Source organism: Sciurus carolinensis, chromosome 8, assembly GCF_902686445.1.
Source record: "Sciurus carolinensis chromosome 8, mSciCar1.2, whole genome shotgun sequence".
NCBI classification, from domain to species: domain Eukaryota; kingdom Metazoa; phylum Chordata; class Mammalia; order Rodentia; family Sciuridae; genus Sciurus; species Sciurus carolinensis.
This window is the reverse complement of record NC_062220.1, coordinates 76,734,086-76,755,802: the sequence shown is the minus strand read 5'-3', so window position 1 is coordinate 76,755,802 and position 21,717 is coordinate 76,734,086. Positions and strand designations below refer to the sequence as shown.

General features: G+C 38.9%; 1 protein-coding gene across 2 annotated transcripts in view; it reads left to right on the top strand.

Annotated features, from left to right (window-relative positions):
- The first annotated feature begins 1,521 nt into the window (after positions 1-1,521).
- Positions 1,522-21,717, top strand: part of Crppa (CDP-L-ribitol pyrophosphorylase A) — a 322,232-nt gene continuing 302,036 nt past the window's right edge. Inside the window, exons 1-2 of one of the 2 annotated variants that reach the window (XM_047562282.1) lie at positions 1,522-2,000; positions 18,186-18,462. In XM_047562282.1, the coding sequence (XP_047418238.1) occupies positions 1,744-2,000; positions 18,186-18,462 (534 nt within the window). In that variant the 5' untranslated portion in view covers positions 1,522-1,743. The remainder of the gene's footprint in view (positions 2,001-18,185; positions 18,463-21,717) is intronic. The other variant, XM_047562281.1, reaches the window with a different exon arrangement.

Here is a 21,717-nt window from a genome sequence, read left to right as displayed (position 1 = left end):
GCTGCCATCACTAGCTGTGCAATCTTACACAGTCTCTTAAACATTCCGTTTGTTTCTCGTTTTGTAAAGAAAAACAGCAATCCCAGGGTTATTCTCCTGGAGGTTAAAGGAGATGTGTGGTCAATTGTTCAGCATTTAGTATTAGTGCTTTGACTCTCTGGTTCCAGAAAAGTACCTGTTGCTCTGTAAGGTCACCTGAGGATCTTTAAAAACATTCCAAAACCCAGTCCACACAGAAGAGCAATTAAATCCCAGTAGTTGAGGGTGAAACACAGGTTACAGGATGCTCTCCACAGGTGTTGTTTTATAACATTTGCCATTCGAGGGTCTTTACTCTCAAGTGCAACTAGAAAGCCTCAGGAGCCTAATGAAATAAAAAAAAATTAAAATAATGAAGGGGCACACACATTCTTGGTTTCACACTGAATCCATAATATATATAAAATTTGGTAGTGGGGATTGAACCCAGGGGTGCTAACCACCGAGACACATCCCCAGACCTTTTTTTTTTTTTTTTTTTTTTTTTTAATTTAGAGACAGGGTCTAGGTAAATTGTTGAGGCTGGACTTTTACTTGCGTTCCTCCCCCTGAGTGGCTGGGATTACAGGCCTGCTTCATCAAACTCGCCTTGCCTTCCACTATAATAAGACAAGATAAAATAATTGGAATTGCTATAGTTGTGTGTTATGTAGTGATAATAAGTTGTGTTTGGTATTTGCCTGGACTTGTAAAATTAAAATCATAAAAAGTAGCAGGTGCCTTGTCAACTTGTTACACACTTGCTGTATAGAGCAAGCATGCCAAGTGTGTGGCCGGTTTATAAGACACAGGCAAGACATACACCTGACCAACAGCAATATGAACCTATATCTATGAGACCAGAACACAACTAGACTAAAAATCACTACTTAAACCCCTGGACTTCTGGAGCGGAGAGTCAGCAGCACCACGATCAGCAGACTCCACCTCGCTTTGTCACTTGACTGTCCACCCATCGCTGATCGCTGATCGCCCATTGTTACCGAGCCCTGAAGACTAACCACCGCTCTAGAGACGACGATTGCCATCCGAACATCCAGCCTCCGACTCATCTGAATTCCCAGGACATCAGAGGACATCCGAGGAGCTGAGAGAGGCTACGGCTGAGAAGAATCCCTTCGGTCTTATTGACTGACTTCTTGGCTAAGAGACTTTGCATTGAGCAAATCCATGGGGATTGGACTCTAGGTGAATAAGAGGGTGAATCTTTAATGTATTTGTTACTTGCTATTATTAGGAATGTTCAGTTGACTTGCTATTATTGGGACTGTTGAGTGTGTATTGCGTGAATAAAATCCACTTGTTGGAACCAAACTCGATTCCTCTCTTACTGCTTGCGACATCCACATATCTGGAGAGAGGAATGGGTCTGACTGACCTCTGTTGCGTGTGCACTGTTAAGTGTAAGGGGCCCTTAGGTATGTAAGGACAAACACCTGCGGCACGCTGGGCTTGTCCCGGGAGAAGCTAAAAGCCAGGAAGCCGGGCCTGCCGGGGGCGCTGGGCCGGGTGCAGAGGCCAGAGAAGACAGGCAGGCTCAGCTGCGGCCGCGGTTCGTCCCCTTGAGGCCAGCCACGGCAGGGTCCGGCGGCTCAGGGCGCACTTTGTCATCAGCCCACGTCGCGACCCCAGCGGAGGGCACGAGCAGCCGCGGGGCGCTGCGGGCCGGCACTCGCGGGGCTTGCCGCGCCACCCACTGCCGTTATGGAGTCGGGACTGCGCGGCGGCTCCAGGCCCGCGGAGCCGGGGCCTTGCCTGAGTAGCCCGTGCGGCGCGGACCAGGCGGCCTCGGCCTCCGTGCTGAGTGTTGCCGGGGCTGAGTCCGGGAGCCGCACGCTCGCTGTGGCCGCCGTGTTGCCCGCGGGCGGGTGCGGGGAGAGGATGGGCGTCCCCACCCCGAAGCAGTTCTGCCCAGTCCTGGAGAGGCCGCTCATCAGCTACACCCTGCAGGCCCTGGAGAGGTAATGCGGCGCCGGGCGTGCCTCCGCGGAGTCCCAGGCCGGCCTCCCGCGCCCTGCCCTGCGGCTCCACTGGCGGCGCCGAGCTTTCACCTCCGGGTACTGCTGGGCCGGATCCCGGGGCTCAGTCTCTCAAGCGTGAGCTCTTTTCCCGCCAGTGCTTCAGAGACGGGCAGCTCTGGCCTTTTAGCAGATGGACATGGAAGCTGAAGCTGCCCTCGGAGCCCTTTACGTGTTCAGATAACGTGGCGGGGGTGGGTGAAGTCCAGCACGTGAAGCTGGATTCGCTGAGCACATGGGCTGGGTCTGAGGGACATTGGGTCCTACCTGTGGCCCCTGTGGGGCCCAGAGGGAAGCAGTTCTAGGAGTCTGTCTAGCCCGCGCTCTCTGCGCATGTGTGCACTGAGTTGTAGTGGAAGCACTTCCGGTTTCCTGAGCGTTTTTTTCCTTCACTCAAACGTTTGTTTCCTGAGCGCCTTCTGTGTGTGTGAGAGCGTGCCAGTTACCAAAGTGCTCAAGGTTGAGAGGAGAGCAGACCTGACGTTTCAATAGTGGAAATGGAATAAAGGGTGGAATTGAAGTCAGTAGACCCCTTATTTTTTTTTTTTTTTTTAGAAAAGGGACTGTAGGGAACTAGTTCAAGAAATGGAGAAGGCAGAGGGGAATGGTGGAAGGCTACCCTAAGGGAGTAGTATCAAGGAGGTGAAAAAGTAAGGGGTATGATATTTTTTGCTTTTTTAGCATCACGTAATGTGACACATGGGAAAAGGCTGAAGAAGTGGGAAGCAGCGGGATTACAAAGAACCATGTAGTTTTGCAAGGTGTTTAAACATCTTTTTGAAGCCAGTGAGATGGTTAGGTTAAACCTTGAATCGAAGTGAACCATTTTGCATTTCAAGATAGGTGACATCCTTCAGCATAAACAGCCTTTCCAGGAGGCCATTGTCCTTGGCGTGTTATCCAGAAAGGCACCCCCCACCGCACCACAATTCAGAAGTCAAAGGGCCAAAATTGTTGCTTCTAAGTTTATTTTACTTCCTGAATATTGGCGTTTGAACAAGGAAAACGTAAAGAGCCATAATCACCTTTGATGAATGTAATCAGTGGTTACATCTGAAATTCATAGACTTTGAAACTGTTCCAGTTCCTATCAGTTTCTCAGAGGTTAGGTCCCTGAAACATCCTACAGTCACACACCTAAAATGTTCTTGTGCCCTAGAGATTGTAACAATTTAGCTCATATATGCAGGTAATCCTATGGGACATAATGGATCTTGAACAGCAGGATCATTATCAACTTGGTAATTAGAGGGGATTGTAGTTATTTATACACTTAACATTCCATCCCTTGGAAAAAAAATCTATTAATTTGCTTTTTTGTGTCTTCTGAGGTAGCCTGAGATAGGTGGACCCTTAAAATTATAAAACAAGAGTGTTTGGAAAAGTCTTGTTTATGGAAAAATAAGGCAAAAAGAACACTTGTTTTCTATTTTCACTTAATTGATAACAGCAGTCATGAAATCTTAATAGTCTATTAAGGGAATTGAAGTATAAATTATAATAGGTTATGACAAACTTTTTTGGTCATTTTACTGATAAGGAACTGAGGTCAGGGATTTAGGCCCTTCTGCAACTATTGCGGGTTTGTGTGTTTTGTGTATGTGTGTTTTAACTATTGCTTTGTGATTTGAGTTTCTACATGGAAATGTTGTTCGAAGAAATCAGGCAACAGTGGTATTGCCGGGGGCATGAAGTGCTGATAATCTATAAAATTCACTGTTGATCAACTCATATCTAAATTTTATTGTTTAGAAAAGTGTACTGCCTGGATCTGGAGTAACACTTTATTTTGCCCCTCAAAATCTTCAACTGGAGTCCCCCCAAAAGCTGCAGCAGGAGATTCCCTCAAGGGAATACCTGGTTGGAATCCCAAAGATGGGGCTGGTTGGAATTCCAAAGAAAAGCACTAAATATCAGTCATCAGTCCAAAGCACTTTTTTAGGGGAGTTTACAGAGTACTGCAGCTTATCCTCAGGACACAGTGAAAGGGATGTTCTACCAAAGTATCTCCATGAAACAGTCAAAGGGATGGGATTAATGAGCGGTTAAGGAACTTGAGCTCAGGTTTGGCACTATTTAGCCTGTCTAGAAAACAAACATCTTTATCAGTGTTTATGAATGTTCAAGGCCCTGGTGTGGGATGAAACCTGCTGGGAAAAACTTGCAGCTGACTGGGTCACAGAATGGCAACGTGTTCTGATTTTTAAATCAGGGGAAGAAAAAAAAAAAGTTGGAGGAGAGGGGAACTGGGGGATCCTAGGGAACCAAAAATTCCTGCCAGTAATGTGATTTCTGGTTTCAACTACATAAGGAAAGAAAATGTCATTTAGAAGGATGGGTTTACCTGGAATAACAAAAAAATGAATAAGATAACAAGTACAAGAACAAGAAAGGCCAATTTTGTCCCTGTTTGTTCAGAGTTGTGGAATGGGAATTCCCCTGAGAGTAGATTGGAGGCTTTGCCCATAACTCCTGAGGTTTCCTGAGATGTCATGTGGAGGACCTGTTTAAGAAAACTTGTTCATTGATGTGATTCATGCTCAACAAAAACATTATAATTGGTCTTCCCATATAAATCTGGGACTAGGTGCTGTCCAATTGGTAAGCATTCCAGACCTACAAAAGATGCAGTGGAATGTACTGTCAGAGGAATTCCCTTCCCACTACTCTGAATAAGAATGGCCAAAAATGGCCTCTTTCTTTTTTTTTTTTTTAATTTTATTGTAAACAAATGGGATACATGTTGTTTCTCTGTTTGTACATGGCGTAAAGGCATACCATTTGTGTAATCATAAATTTACATAGAGTAATGCTGTTTGATTCATTTTGTTATTTTTTTCCTTTCCCCACACCCCTCCCACCCCTCTTTTCCCTCTATACAGTCCTTCTTTCCTCCATTCTTGCCCCCCTCCCTAACCCTAACTCTAACCCTAACACTAACCCCTACCACCCCCCATTATGTGTCATCATCCACTTATTAGTGATTTCATTCATCCTTTGTTTTTTTGAGATTGGCTTATCTCACTTAGCATGATATTCTCCAATTTCATCCATTTGCCTGCAAATGCCATAATTTTATCATTCTTTATGACTGAGTAATATTCCATTGTATATATATACCACAGTTTCTTTATCCATTCATCAATTGAAGGACATCTAGGTTGGTTCCACAATCTGGCTATTGTGAACTGAGCAGCTATGAACATTGATGTGGCTGTATCTCTGTAATATGCTGATTCTAAGTGCTTTGGGTATAGGCCAAGGAGTGGGATAGCTGGGTCAAATGGTGGTTCCATTCCAAGTTTTCTAAGGAGTCTCCACACTGCTTTCCAGAGTGGCTGCACTAATTTGCAGCCCCACCAGCAATGTATGAGTGTACCTTTCTCCCCACATCCTCGCCAACACCTGTTGTTGCTTGTATTCTTGATAATCGCCATTCTAATTGGGGTGAGATGGAATCTTAGGGTGGTTTTGATTTGCATTTCTCTTATTACTAGAGATGTTGAACATTTTTCCATATGTTTGTTGATTGCCTGTAGATCTTCTTCTGTGAAGTGTCTATTCATTTCCTTAGCCCATTTGTCGATTGGATTATTTGCATTCTTGGTGTAGAGTTTTTTGAGTTCTTTATAGATTCTGGAGATTAGTGCTCTATCTGAAGTATGATTGGCAAAGATTTTCTCCCACTCTGTAGGCTCTTTCTTCGCATTGCTGATAGTTTCCTTTGCTGAGAGAAAGCTTTTTAGTTTGAATCTATCCCAGTTATTGATTCTTGCTTTTATTTCTTGTGCTATGGGAGTCCTGTTGAGGAAGTCTGGTCCTAAGCCGACATGTTGAAGCTCTGGACCTACTTTTTCTTCTATAAGATGCACGGTCTCTGGTCTGATTCCGAGGTCCTTAATCCATTTTGAGTTTAGTTTCATGTATGGTGAGAGATATGGGTTTAGTTTCATTCTGTTGCATATGGATTTCCAATTCTCCCAGCACCATTTGTTGAAGAGGCTATCTTTCTCCATTGCATATTTTTGGCCCCTTTGTCTAGTATGAGAAAATTGTATTTATTTGGGTTTGTGTCCGTGTCCTCTATTCTGTACCATTGATCCACCTGTCTATTTTGGTACCAATACCATGCCGTTTTTGTTACTATTGCTTTGTAGTAGAGTTGAAGATCTGGTATTGCGATACCCCCTGCTTCACTCTTTCTGCCAAGGATTGCTTTAGCTATTCTGGGTTTTTTATTCTTCCAGATGAATATCATAATTTCTTGCTCTATTTCTGTAAGGTACATCATTGAGATTTTAATTGGAATTGCATTGAATCTGTATAGCACTTTAGGTAGTATGGCCATTTTGACAATATTAATTCTTCCTATCCAAGAACATGGGAGATCTTTCCATCTTCTAAGGTTTTCTTGAATTTCTTTCTTTAGTGTTCTGTAGTTCTCATTGTAGAGGTCTTTCACCTCTTTTGTGAGATTGATTCCCAAGTATTTTATTTTTTTCGAAGCTATTGTGAATGGGGTAGTTTTCCTAATTTCTCTTTCTGAAGATTCATCACTTATGTATAAAAATGCCTTAGATTTATGTGCATTGATCTTATATCCCGCTACTTTACTGAATTCACTTATGAGATCTAAAAGTTTTCTGGTGGAATTTCCTGGTTCCTCTAAGTATATAATCATATATATCATCAGCAAACAGGGATAGTTTGAGTCCTTCTTTTCCTATTTGTATCCCTTTAATTTCTTTGGTCTGTCTAATTGCTCTGGCTAGAGTTTCAAGGACGATATTGAAAAGAAGTGGTGAAAGAGGGCATCCCTGCCTTGTTCCAGTTTTAAGGGGGAATGCTTTCAGTTTTTCACCATTTAGAATGATATTAGCCATGGGCTTAGCATAGATGGCCTTTACAATGTTAAGGAATGTTCCCACTATCCCTATTTTTTCTAGTGTTTTGAGCATGAAGGGGTGCTGTATTTTATCAAATGCTTTTTCTGCATCTATTGAAATAATCATGTGATTCTTGACTTTAAGTCTATTGATATGGTGAATGACATTTATTGATTTCCTGATGTTGAACCAACCTTGCATCCCTGGGATGAAACCCACTTGATCATGGTGCACTATCTTTTTAATATGTTTTTGTATGCGATTTGCTAAAATTTTGTTGAGAATTTTTGCGTCGATGTTCATTAAGGATATTGGTCTGAAATTTTCTTTCCTCGATGTGTCTCTGTCTGGTTTAGGTATCAGGGTGATATTGGCTTCATGGAATGAGTTTGGGAGGGTTCCCTCCTCTTCTATTTTATGGAATACTTTGAGAAGTATTGGAATAAGCTCTTCTTTAAAGGTTTTGTAGAACTCGCCTGAAAACCCGTCTGGTCCTGGACTTTTCTTTGTTGGTAGGCTTTTGATGACTTCATCTATTTCATTACTTGAAATTGGTCTATTTAAATTGTGTATGTCCTCCTCGTTCAGTTTAGGCAATTCATATGTCTCTAGAAACCTGTTGATGTCTTCGAAATTTTCTATTTTGTTGGAATATAGTTTTTCAAAATAGCTTCTAATTATGTTTTGTATTTCAGTCGTGTCTTTTGTGATATTTCCTTGTTCATTCTGAATTTTAGTAATTTGGGTTTTCTCTCGTCTTCTCTTTGTTAGTGTGGCTAAAGGTTTATTAATTTTGTTTATTTTTTTGAAGAACCAACTATTTATTTTGTCAATTTTTTGTATTGTTTCTTTTGTTTCAATTTCGTTGATTTCAGCTCTGAGTTTAACTATTTCCTGTCTTCTACTACTTTTGGTGTTGGTCTGTTCTTCTTTTTCTAGGGCTTTGAGCTGTAGTGTTAGGTTGTTTATTTGTTGAGTTTTACTTCTTTTATTAAATGCGCTCCATGAAATAAATTTTCCTCTAAGTACTGCTTTCATAGTGTCCCAGAGATTTTGATATGATGTTTCTTTGTTCTCGTTTACCTCTAAGAATTTTTAAATTTCCTTCCTAATATCTTCTGTTATCCATTCATCATATAATAGCATATTGTTTAATCTCCAGGTGTTGGAGTAGTTTCTGTTTTTTACTCTTTCATTTATTTCTAACTTCAATCCATTATGATCTGATAGAATACAAGGTAGTGTCTATCTTCTTGTATTTGCTAACATTAGCTTTGTGACATAGTATATGGTCTATTTTAGAGAAGGATTCATGTGCTGCTGAGAAGAAAGTGTATATGCTCTTGGTTGGATGGTATATTCTATAATGTCTGTTAAGTCTAAATTATTGATTGTGTTATTGAGATCTATGGTTTCTTTGTTCAATTTTTGTTTGGAAGATCTGTCCAGTGGTGAGAGAGGCGTATTAAAATCACCTAGTATTATTGTGTTACGGTCTATTTGGTTTCTAAAATTGAGAAGGATTTGTTTGACATACATGGATGAGCCACTGTTTGGGGCATAGATGTTTATGATGGTTATATCTTGCTGATTTATGCTCCCCTTAAGCAGTATGAAATGTCCTTCTTTATCCCTTCTGTCTAACTTTGGCTTGAAGTCCACATTATCTGAAATGAGGATGGATACTCTAGCTTTTTTGCTGGGTCCATGTGCATGGTATGTTTTTCCCCATCCTTTCACCTTTAGTCTATGGGTATCTCTTTCTATGAGGTGAGTCTCTTGCAGGCAACATATTGTTGGGTCTTACTTTTTAATCCAATCTGCCAGTCTGTGTCTTTTGATTGATGAATTCAGGCCATTAACATTCAGGGTTATTATTGAGATATGATTTGTATTCCCGGTCATTTGGTTCATTTTTTAAATTTTATTTATTTATTGTTTTGACACAACTTGGTTCCTCCTTTATTTGACATTTCCTTTAGGATAATTTCTGCCTTTGCTGATTTGCTTCTTTGTTTTTTATTTCTTCCTCATGGAATATTTTGCTGAGAATGTTCTATAATGCTGGCTTCCTTTTTGTAAATTCTTTTAGCTTTTGTTTATCATGGAATGATTTTATTTCATCATCAAATTTGAAGGTAAGTTTTGCTGGGTATAAGATTCTTGGTTGGCATCCATTTTCTTTCAGAGCTTGAAAAATGTTGTTCCAGGCCCTTCTAGCTTTTAGGGTCTGGATTGAAAAATCTGCTGATATCCGTATTGGTTTCCCCCTGAATGTAATGTGGTTCTTTTCTCTCACAACCTTTAAAATTCTGTCTTTATTTTGTATGTTAGGTATTTTCATTATAATGTGCCTTGGTGTGGGTCTGTTGTAATTTTGTGTATTTGGAGTCCTATAAGCCTCTTGAACTCGATTTTCCATTTCATTCTTCAGATTTGGGAAATTTTCTGATATTATTTCATTGAATAGATTGTTCATTCCTTTGGTTTGTTTCTCTAAGCCTTCCTCAATCCCAATAATTCTCAAATTTGGCCTTTTCATGATATCCCATAGTTCTTGGAGATTTTGTTCATGATTTCTTACCATCTTCTCTGTTTGTTCAACTTTGTTTTCAAGGTTAAATATTTTGTCCTCAATATCTGAGGTTCTGTCTTCCAGGTGTTCTATCCTATTGGTTGTGCTTTCTATGGAGTTCTTAATTTGGTTTATTGTTTCCTTCATTTCAAGGATTTCTGTTTGGTTTTTTTTCAATATCTCTAACTCTGTTGAAATGATCTTTTGCTTCCTGTATTTGCTCTTTTAACTCTCGATTGGTGCTATCATTCAATGCCTGCATTTGCTCTTTCATCTCATCATTCAATGCCTGCATTTGCTCTTTCATCTCATCGTTTGCTTCCCTGATCATTTTAATTATGTACATTCTGAACTCCCTTTCTGTCATTTCTTCTGCCATGTTGTCGTGGATTTTATTGGTGTAACATCTAGATTTGTTTGGGGCATCTTCTTCCCTTGTTTTCTCATATTGTTCAGGAATCAGTGGGTCCTTAAGATATTGCAGATTTCCTCTATTGACTTATAATGTCCCTGAAGATTGCTATCCTTCAGTAGCCTGCAGTCTTGGAGGAAGTCGATAATGCGGTGCTCCACAAGGAAGCTGCCTCTCTAGGGATGGTGACCCTCAGGTGGGGTATATTCCCTGATAGTGGGCAGAGGTGCCTCCACTTGTTGACCAATGGTCATCCAAAGGGGAACTAGGCTGCGGGCTGAGGCAAGGCCTGTTTGAGCCTGTGTCTCTGGTTTTACCTTCCTTGTGGGAAAACCTCACCCGGCAGGGAAGACTCACCCAGTGGGGAAGTCTCGCTGGTCAGTTCCCCTCCTAGAGAATCCCCTCAATCTACAACTACCGCCTGGGCTGGGCTGTCTTCCTCTGCAACGTTCCCAGGGGCCCGGACCTACCTCCTGGGCCTGGGAGCCTCACCGTTCGCAGACGAGTCTCCTTAGGTTGCCCCTCCTCAGAGTATCTGCCCGCAGTCCTGGAAACTTCGCTCTGTCCCTAGGCGTATCTCTGTGCGGCTCTTCCAGCAAGAAGCCGGTCCTGGGACCCTGGTCTGCACCTAATCGCCTGGCTATGCGGCCCCTCCTCTGAGCCGCCACCTGGAGCCCCGTACAATAGCTCCGAGACCCAGAGACCCACCACACACCTCCTCCTCCGGACAGCTGCCCGGTTTCCGACGCAATCACTAGGAGTTCAAGCAACTCACTTCGCTTCTCCTCCTCCCGCCAACCGCCCGTAGCCCTAGGTAGTCACTCCGAGTCCAAGTGACCCACCCTGTTCCTCCTCCTCCTCGGGGAAGCCCCCCGGGTGTTCAGGAGCGGTCGCTTTGAGTCCAAACAACTCACCACTCGCCTCCTCCTCTGGCAACCGCCTGTGGCTCTGATGCAGTCGTTCCTAGACCAAGCGACCCGCTGTGCTTCTCCTCTTCCTCTGGGCAACCCCCTGGTGTTTGGAAGTGGTCGTTCTGAGTCCAAACAGCTCCCCACGCAGCTCCTCCTCTGGCAACCGCCTGTAGCTCTGATGCAGTCACTCCTAGACTAAGCGACCCGCCATGTTCCTCCTCTTCCTCCGGGCAGCCCCCCGGTGTTCAGAAGCGATCGTTCTGAGTCCAAACGGCTTGCCAGGCAGCTCCTCCTCAGGCAGCCGCCTGGAGCCCCAGTGGTTGCTCCGAGTCCAAGCGCTATGCTGAGCCGCCTCCTCTACGATGATCCCAGTTGTTCGTGTTTACTGCTCCAGCGGGGGGAGGGGCATCTCGCCGAGCAACTCTACTTCAGAAAGTTCCCTGCGTTCCGGGGCTACCGCCCCATCTGGGATACCTCCCCAACAGGAGAGACTCTCCCGGCGGCTTTGAGTTGGTCCCAAGTCTCTCACTATCTCCTCTTTTGAATCCTGCGTCCTGGAGCAACATGAAATGCAGCCGCCATCTAGTCAGCCATCTTGAAACCCCCCATGGCCTCTTTCTTGAACTTGTAGTTTTCATCTTGTCCATTGTTTCGGCTATTGTAGACTAACCAGCCCTCCTAAATGACATTTTTTGTTTGTTTGTTTTTTTTTTAGATATTTATTACTTGTAACACTATTGCATGTCATCATATATTAATATATTGGCATTCCAACCCACATTTCTGTTTCTTTGATTAGAGTGAAGTAGTGCCTTCATAACAATTCCAGGTACATTTGAAAAACAGTTTTACAGATCCATGTGTAGACAATGGAAACTCAATCTTGCAATTTGAGGTTTGGTTGGTTGCTTTCTTCTTTTTCTTTTTTAGGCCTTTAAAGTTTTATTTTCTTTTCCTTCCTTTCGGCTCCCTTCTACCTATCTTTTTTTTTTAATGAATTTAATTCGTTCTAATTAGTTGTAGATGACAGAATGCATTTATACAGTTTGATAAATCATACATAAATGGAGTATAACTTCAAATTTTTCTGATTATATATATTATAGAATCACATCAGTCATGCAGTCATATATGTGTGTATGTGAGGTAGTAATGTCTGTTTTACTCTACTATCCTTCCTACCTCCATACCCTTCCCCATCCCTTCACTCCCTTCTACCTAATATAAAGTATAAAGTAACTCTATTCCTCCCTAGTGCTGCAACCCCCCATTGTGAATTAGCATGTGTGTATCAGAGAAAACATTTAACCTTTGGTTTTTTGGGTTTGGTTTATTTTGCTTAGCATGATATTCTCCAGTTCTATCTGTTTACAGGCAAATGCCATACTTTAATTCCTTAAAGTTGAGTAATATTCCATATACATTTTATATATATATATATATATATATACATATACACATTATATATATATACATTATATATATACATTTTATATATATATATACATTATATATATATATATATAAATAAAATTTTATCTATTCATCTGTTGAAGGGTATCTAGGTTGGTTCCATAGTTTAGCTATTGTGAATTGAGCTGCTATAAACATTTATGTGGCTGTGTCACTGTAGTATGCTGATTTTAAGTCCTTTGGGTATAAACCTAGGAGTGGAATGACTGGGTCAAATGGTGGTTCCATTCTAAGTTTTCTGGAAAATCTCCATACTGCTTTCCAGAATGGCTGCACCATTTTGTATTCCCACCAGCAATTCCCCACATCATTGCCAACACTTACTGTTTCTTGTATTCTTGATAATTGCCATTCTGATTGGAATGAGATGAAATCTTCCTTATTGCTTAGGAAATCAGAGGAGGTCCATATTTAGTTATTTAATATACCAAGATTTTTTTTCAATGTATCAACTTAAGTATATTTAACCTCCTTGCTTCTTTCAATTTTTGTTTTCTTATGTGCTTAAAACGACTGTTCTGTCCTGCAACCTATGATTATTTTTTCTTGCCTTTTTTTTTTTCCATTGACCTACATCCCCAGGCCCCTCCCTGTTTTTTTTTTTTTTAAATTTTGAGATGGGGTCTTATTTAAGTTGCTGAGAAGGCTGGCCTTGAACTTGCAATCCTTCTGCCTCACCCTCCTGAGTCTGTCCTACTATATTTCTTTAAACCACTGCTAATTCTGTTGAATGAGGTAGACTAGAAGTAAATACATGAATTTTAGTCCACATGAGCAATATTTATCATTGTAAATTAAGCTGAGGTAGTAGGAATGGAGTGGGGAAGACAGAAGACCTATTTAAGAAGTAGAACTGATTAGTATCAGTGAGTAACTGGATTAAGGATTTGGACAAAGATATATAGGTTCCTTTTAGTGAGTGATCAGATAGATGAATTTGACTTTTTGTCTTAAGGCTTTATTAAGAGGGTCAAGTCTAAGTCAAGGAAAGGAATAGGACTACTGTATTTTGTACAGGTCACACGATTAGAAGTTGATATTGTGTTTCCACAGACCCATATCCAATTTGTTCAAAACAAGACCACGACATGTAGGCTTGATAACTGGAAGATTTCACAGGCCATAGTAAGGAGACTTGACACGGCGAAGGCAGTCAAGAACATGCTGTCACACCAATTCTGTATTTTGGTGCTAAAACATCAGATTAGGTATGGAGAGTTGGAAATCCATAGACAATGGCCACAGTGCAGTTCAGAGCCACATTTGCACCCAGAGTGTTCTGATCATGAGCAGCAGCTGCCACTGTCCCTTTGAGGTTGAATTTATGTAGCCTGGATTAGAGCACTTGGGAGGTGTTAATAGGGTTTGATTTTTATTTTTTTTCCCCATGTTTTTAAAAAAGCATTTGTTTAAAGGTTCTGTTCTCAACTGAATTTATTAAACTGTCAGAGCAGAATACTGCTTGTAAGTAATAATCATTGTTTCAGTAGAAAATAAATTCTCAGATATTAAATTTCTTCCTCAGAATGTCTGTAGGTGTTATGGAGCTTGGGGCTAGATTTATATTTGCCTATGGAATGTGCTAGGAAGGAAATAATCAAGAGAACTTGATAGAATTAGGCTGCTGGGGGTTTGGTGTAGACTTGCCTTCAGCTAAGAGGTAGACTAGATGCCTTTATTCAGCAAATATTTGTTCTGCAGGCACTGTGTGAGGTACTTAAGGTCTTTTTCAGTCCTGTGATTTTTACATTATTAAAAGCCTTTTATAGTATTAAAATTTAATTCTATAACTAGAAAAGAATGTGAATAAATCTTTTGAAATACAAAAGTACTTATAACAGCTTGTAAGTATTGGGTATATCCTTGGTTATTGAACAAAATAACATAATAGACCTGTTTTTCTCAAGTGGTCTCAGTGTTTTCTAAACTTTTGTGGAACTTTTTCCCTGGTTATGTGCTATGCATTTTAACTTTTCTAAAATCTGTCATTTACCCAATGATGTTGGTCTTACTAAATTGATTTCATGACACACTAATGGGTCTTGAAATCTAGTTTGAGGAACACTGGTTTAAAACATTATAATTAGACCTTCATACATTGTTTGAAGTAGTCTAAGGCCACAAATATAGACTTAAGTCTAAGTCTATATTTGTAATCTATATCTACTTTGCTCTCTTTGGAACATAGAGAATTGTTTTATAGCTATTTTGAGGCAATCTGGTAAAGTTTAATCCCATGAATTTACTGAACAGATATTTGAAGACTTTGTCCTATGATATCCCTTCATTTAATTATTAAAAAAAAAAATTATTTTTGGTACCAGGCATTGAACCCAGGGACACTTAACCATTGAGCCACATTTTTATATTTATTTTGAAATGGGGTTTCACTAAGTTACTTAGGGCCTTGCTAAGTTGCTGAGGCTGGCTTGGAACTTGTGATCCTCCTGAATGAGATTTCAGGTGAGCATCACCACACTCAACTACCTTTTAATTCTTTAATATCCAGTTCAATGTAATTTTTTCTAATTAAAAATTTGCTATATGATCTCTTTAAAGTTGCTGTAATATATTTTTGTTTTTTCTGGTGGAATATTCTATGAAAAGTAACATAGGTGAATAGCTTGAGGAACAAATCTGATAATCTCTCTTTGTAGGAAGATCCTCCCACTGATTTAATTGAACATGTATTATAACTCTTAAAAAGAAGGCAGTGTGATGTCACATTAAATAATTGACACATATAGATTGCTTTTTATAACTTTTTAGAATTTAAAAATGGTTTTTGTATTCCTAATCAAATATTCATTTAGCAGATATTTGACTTGTGATCTTTGACTTAGGAAATGCTGTCAGTCTTTGTTTATTATTGTATCACCAGTGTCTAGCATAGTACCTGGAAAGTGCTAGATGCTTACTTGATGTTTGTTGAATGACTCAATGACTATGTGGTTGAAGGAATACCTACTTTGGCTTGAGTTAAAAACATTTTAAGAAAATTGACTTTTTGGCTGGAAAATCAGCAGTGTCATTATGGTTCAATCTTAGTAACATAAATGAAGTGCTGGAGGCAAAATGACCCAGAATTGTTTTCTCTCCTGGATGTTATACCTTCCCTCTAAGACAGTGCTGGCTCATTTTCAGAGGTTAAAGGTAGGAGCTCCAAAGTCAGATTGGGACTACAGCCTCCTGGTTCCTTCACTTTCTAGCTGTGTAATCATGGGTAGGTCATTGCCTCTGTGTCCTCATCTATAAAATTGGGATTAAAGTGATTGGCCTCATAGGGCTGATGTGGATATGAAGTAAATATCACAGGCAGAATGCTCTACACAGTCCATGGTAGTTAGCAAACATTCCATATTTCTTAACAACTGTTTTTACGATTAGTATTACTAAAAGTCAAACATGTACCAAATCTGGGGAGGAGTCTGCTTTCCGAGAGTTGGCAACTTGGCAAGGGTGATAGAAAATTTTTACTAGAATGTGGTATGGTGTCTAATAAGACTGGAGATGAAACCTAGTAGACAGTAGGAGTCTGTATCCAGCCGACAGTCAAAGAAAGCTTCCTTGGTGGGGACTGTGCCTGAATTGAGATAGGAGCAAATAGACTCGGACAGGATGGGTGGGAATGGGGAGAAATGGAGGTAGGAGCAGTGTTGCGGCAATGAAAGCAGTGCAAGCGGAGAGCTGTGTGTAAGAGAATGCAGTGCCCTCTCTTCAGGGAACATTTGGGTGTGAGAGTAAGAACTACATGGAAGAAAGGAAGTTTATGTGGCAAGTTGGCTGAGGGCAGGTCTCCAAGGGCCTTGCTCCAGAGCAGGGTTTGACCTCAGAATTCACCCTTGAGAAAGATCATTCAGAAGTGGCAAGAATGACTTGTGTTGGGATAAGATGAGAAGGAGAAAGCTAAGAGCCTAGAGTCATTAAAATATAGGGGAGATGAAATTATGGGAGAATGATGGCTCACAGCTATAGCAGTGAAACCAGAGCCTTAGGAAACTCTACATTAAGGAGGGACTGTTGCTTGCCTCTTGCTGACGACTTTATGAACAGTATAAATTCTAGGGTGTAAATGTAGTGCAAGTTCTAGAATTGCTAAATCTTTGGTGAAAAGAGTGGGGGATGTGCTACAAAGAAAACCAGAAAGTAACCATTATATTCAAGAATCCCCTTTACTGCCTATAAAAACTATAGACTGGGGGTGGGGGTGTGATTTAGTGGTAGAGAACATAGCATACCCAAGGCACTGGGTACCATCCCTTGCACAGGAGAAAAAATATCTAAATAGTTCTTTGGCATCCTATGTTCTTGCATTGGTTTAATTTGTGATTAAAATCCTCTTTTGGTGTCTGAAAACATGAGTATTCCTGACTCCCTAGGAGCCTTGGGACTTGGAAGTCAGTAGAGTTCAACATCTAGAAACAGTGAAAATAATCAAAAACTGCCCCTCACAGGAATCTATTTTTATTGTTTTGTTCGTTTGTTTTTGGTTTTTGGTAATTTCCTAGAGTAATGAGGATTACTTCTTTTCATGATCAAGCAGCCTGTGGGTATGTAATGTTATTCTGCTCCTGACCATTTATTTATTCCACAAATGTTTACTGAGCATCTACTAAGAATTGGGTATAAGACAATGAGCAAAACAGATATTGCCTCTATCATGGAGCCTATGCTCCAAAACTGAAAGAAATGTAATGTGTTTTCTTGATGAAAAATGGCAAAAATGTTTTTCTGATTCAAGTTCTTTTCTTAGAATAAAATGTTAATATAGAAAAATGTACTTGCATATTCATATCCTCTTGACTTATTTTCCATATTATGAAAGACATTGTGAAGATTACATGAGTTGAAACATGAAAAATGTTTTTAAGACATAGTGCTTAATTTTTAAAAATTATTTTATGTGAAACGATTTATTTTCAAGACTTAACTGTTCTAGCATGAATGTATCTGATTTCACATGCTAATTATTACATTAATTTTTAAGTGACCTTTATTCAGAGTTGATGACATGGGTCAGAGGCAGCTGTCCTACTTTGGCCCTGTTGGTTATGGAACATTGTCTACAGTGACACCCGCTTTCTTTAGCACTGGTGTCCAAGAGAAGTTTGACTTTTTGAATTCTGTAACCAATCATAGTATGAATTATTTTCAGTTCGGTAAGTCAGTAGGTCCTTCTCTAGCAAATGATTTTTTTTTCTAGCAAATGATTTTACAATAGAAAAATTATTTTACATTTGACTCAGAACAATTCCTTTAGCTTCACTGAATTGGGAGATTTTTTTCCATCTAAGTCTCATTTTTCCCCAGTTAAACTACATTCTTTATCTCCTGTAGCCATGTTTTTTGTTAGGTGAGTTTTCTAGCTTTAAGTTTTAAATGGTCAGTTGCCAACTCAGTGGACATCTTGAAAGAGACATTCAGTTTCTGAAACTGAGAAGTTCTTCAAGCTGTTCTTATCCCATTGAGGGGGAAAACATTAGAAAATAGAAATTTAAAAGCATATGCCTATTGACTATTCACTCAAATAATCTACTGATACTCTAATTATTCAAATTTAACTTAACTAAAAAATGTGACATATTGTATATAAAGAATATAGTATGTGTTAGGTTAAATACTCTGCATACAATTCAAAGCACCATATATACCTACAGTATGAAACACATGTATATATATATTTTTTACTAGTTCTTTTCCATCAACCTTTTTACTGCCCCTAATAAAAATGCATGAACCTGATTTGATTATTAGTTTTTAGTCTCCCTCTGTAAATACACTGATATTTATTAGTGCTTCAGTTCAGTTTTCTATTAACTTTACAGGTCTAAGAATCCATATATATGAAATGTATAACTACTTTCCTTTCAGAGCATGTTGGATAAAGGACGTTGTTGTGGTGGTAACTGAAGAGAACATGCAAGCCATGGAAAATATCATTCAGAAGTATAAGCATAAAAGCATCTCACTAGTGGAAGCTGGAGTGACTCGCCACAGGTCAATTTTCAATGGACTAAGAGCACTGGCAGACAATCGGCTCAACTCCAAACTTTCAAAGCCAGAAGTTGTGATTATTCATGACGCTGTGAGACCATTTTTTGACGAAGATATCCTCCTCAAAGTTGTCACAGCTGCTAAGGAACATGGGGTAAGTATTTTTCACTCCTGAGCATAGATAAAAGAGGCAAACCCTACAGTGTATTAGTTTGCTGAATTTTGATAGGAATGCATTTAAATGTCATTAAATTAGGCTGGATGACCTAAAGATGTTATAGTAATTTGCTTTAGGAACTTCATAGTATTGAAGATTGTAAGACTGTTCTGGAATTTCTTCTGCTATCATCATTTTTCATAATGTAATATGAACTATTTGGAGAAGAATGCAAAAATGATGTCAGTAGAATATAAATTTGAATGAAACTTTAAGTGGAATTAAATAAGCAGTTATGTTAAAGGCCAAAGAAGTTTCTCAAAAGTACAGGATACAGATATTTAACAAACATGTGGCCCATGGAGTTCAGTTTTGCATTTGAATTTTTAAAATTGGTTCATTTTCTAGTACAAATCAGCATGCAAAATCTTGGCACTCTTTTAGATGAATAATTTCGAGATGACAGGATTGTTTCTCTATTACACCAAAATAAACATAGGATAGCAAAGTGCCTACTGTAATATCTAGAACATATTGTCTTCCTCCTATTCCTAGGTAAAATTCTGTGAATATAGTAATGATAAACTTAACATTGCAGTCTAAATTTAGGACTTTGAAAAGCTTTATTGCACAGAGAAGGTATAGTACAGTAGAACAAGACCCAAATCTCTAGGTTTTCTGATTACTAATGGTATAGTGTCCTTAATGCTCAACCCCTTGGACCACATTTTCCCTACTTGTAAAAAATAAATACAGCATTACATGTAAAGTAGTTTTGGGGTTGGAAATACTTTTGGTTGTGTCTGAAAAGGTAAAAAAGTTTTATCTTGCTCCAGTTAATGTGCTAGGGCTATCATTGTTTTACATGTGATTAAATAAAGCATATAAAAATGTATAGCAGTTACTTAGTTCAACATTTGTGGGAATTTCTATTAGACCACGTAATTTAAGTTTGTGAATCAGAGCATAATTTAAGATACAGTCAGACGAAACCAACAAATTATGCTTTATGAAGTCCATAAAACTTTGATTCGAGGAGCTGGTTCAAACACAAAACTTTACAACTTATTTTGAAGCAAACTTCAGAAATATGGTCTCTTTCAGAGACATTGCTTCATTTTTGTTGATATTAAAAGATAATTTTCAAAAAAGAGTAAAATCATGAATTTGTGTCATACTAAGGTCTGAACTCAGGGGTGCTGTACTACTGAGCTGCATCCCCAGCCCTTTTTTGTTTTAATTCTGCAGGCTGGCCTCTAACTTGTGATCCTCCAGCTTCAGTCTCCTGAGTACATGTATTAAAGAGGTGCATCACCCTGCTTGGCTTCCTTAATTTATGAGAAATCTAAACAACTATTACAACTAGTTCAAAACTGAATCCAGAGAAACACAAACTTCTATGGCTTAAAAAATGTTGAAATGAATTTAAAAACAGATAAAACTGGAATTTTCATAGATGAGTCTAGTGAACCTCCACTGAACAGAATTTATGTGCATGTTTGTAGACAAGAAACATTTCAAATCGCTATCAGTTATCTAAAACTTTTTAGAGTTATAAAAGAGCTCAAAGATGACAATCGGCTAATCTGGAAGTCGACTCTAAGCAACATTCTTTCACTGGAGCCACTGAGTAACCATTTTTGTTTAAAATTTCTTAACATTTGGGGCAGGGTCTCCAAAGCCTCAGTTAACTCTGGGCACTACATCCTGCCAACTCTAAAACTGTCCCACTTGTAATCATGTAACCATAAATGCAATTGAGATTGTTACTGGTAGTTGAAGTTTTTATATTGGTGGGAAGTATTGGCATCTTTTTAACCTATCAACAAAAAATAGAAGTGTGATCTGCCTCATGTGCTACCCTATCATATGAAAATTCTTTTGGCTGCTTAGAGTTGCTTCAACTTTATTCCATGGCTTCCTTTGTTCTCACATAATTTTATACAGATTCCTTAACTGACTTTTAAGTTTTCAAATTTTATTTTTGTTTTAAAGACAATTTATTGACTGTTACACTGTGCCTGAGGGTGGTAGTGGTGGTGCTTAGAAATGTGTAAGATAACTTTTTTTGGATATTTTTGACTTATATTTTGGTTTAAAAAAATAGTGAAGACGTATTACCCCAAGACTAAATATTAAGCTGGCATTGAGGTCACTTCTATGCATAAGCTCAGAAATGTCACCAGGTCCCAGTTTCTCTCTTTTTATATATACTTTATTCTCAGGCTCCTCAGAGGCAAAATGACTTCCATAGGGCTAGTGGCTAAATTCTTTTAGGATTATTACTCCTTTACTGTTGATGATTGGGTATAAAATTCTAAGTCTGTAGTTATTTTTACCCCCATTAGTTTGAAAGTAGAGTATATCCCTGTTTCCTGGCTTATATGCTGCTTTTGAGAAGTGTGCTAACTTATAAATTGTATTCCTTTTAAATCTGTTATTTCTTTCTCAGTGTTCATATTTTCTTTTTCATAGCTATTATTGAGTTTGTGATGTGGATTTCTTTCTTTCTCTTTGGATTTATTGTCTTTTATAAACTTTGATTCATCTTTTCTACAAAATTTGGATTCGATTATCTAATTCAATATTGATTCTGATCTGATTCAGTGTTGGGTTTTGTGCCCCATTTCATATCCCTATTTTTTCCCCTTTAAGGATTACTACATGTAGGCTAGCTCTTTATATCCTGTCATTATGATTCCTAAATTCTTTCATATTTGGTTTTTTTTTTTTTTTTTTTTTTTTTTTTTTGGTATGTTCCATCCTGGGTAACCACTTCTGATCTCCTGTTGAGAATTTTTAAAAATACTAATATTTTTCAATTATTTGGAGTTCCTTTTAGTCCTTTCTCAAATGTGATTAGTTTTTGTTTTTACATTTTTTTGTCCTTTAATATTTAAACAATTTATACATTATAGCTAATTGCACTTCTTGGTAGTTCTCCAACTTTTTTCATTCCTGTTCACTTTTGCCCATGATTTATTTCCGTCTTTGCTTTATAATTTGAATTGTAAATTCATGTTTGGCAGGACTTTATCAGCAATAATCCTTTGGTCATGGAATAGGGTGTGTTTTTTGAAGCATGGATTTATGTTCCTTCTGCCAAAAATTCCAAGCACTTTACCACCTTGGAACAACTTTATGTTAATTCTTGGCTTGAGGTTTTGTAAATCCTTTGGTAACGTTAAATCAAACTGTACCCACAAGAAGCCAAAGTGACGGTTATGACTTTTCAGAAGAGACTGTGCCTAC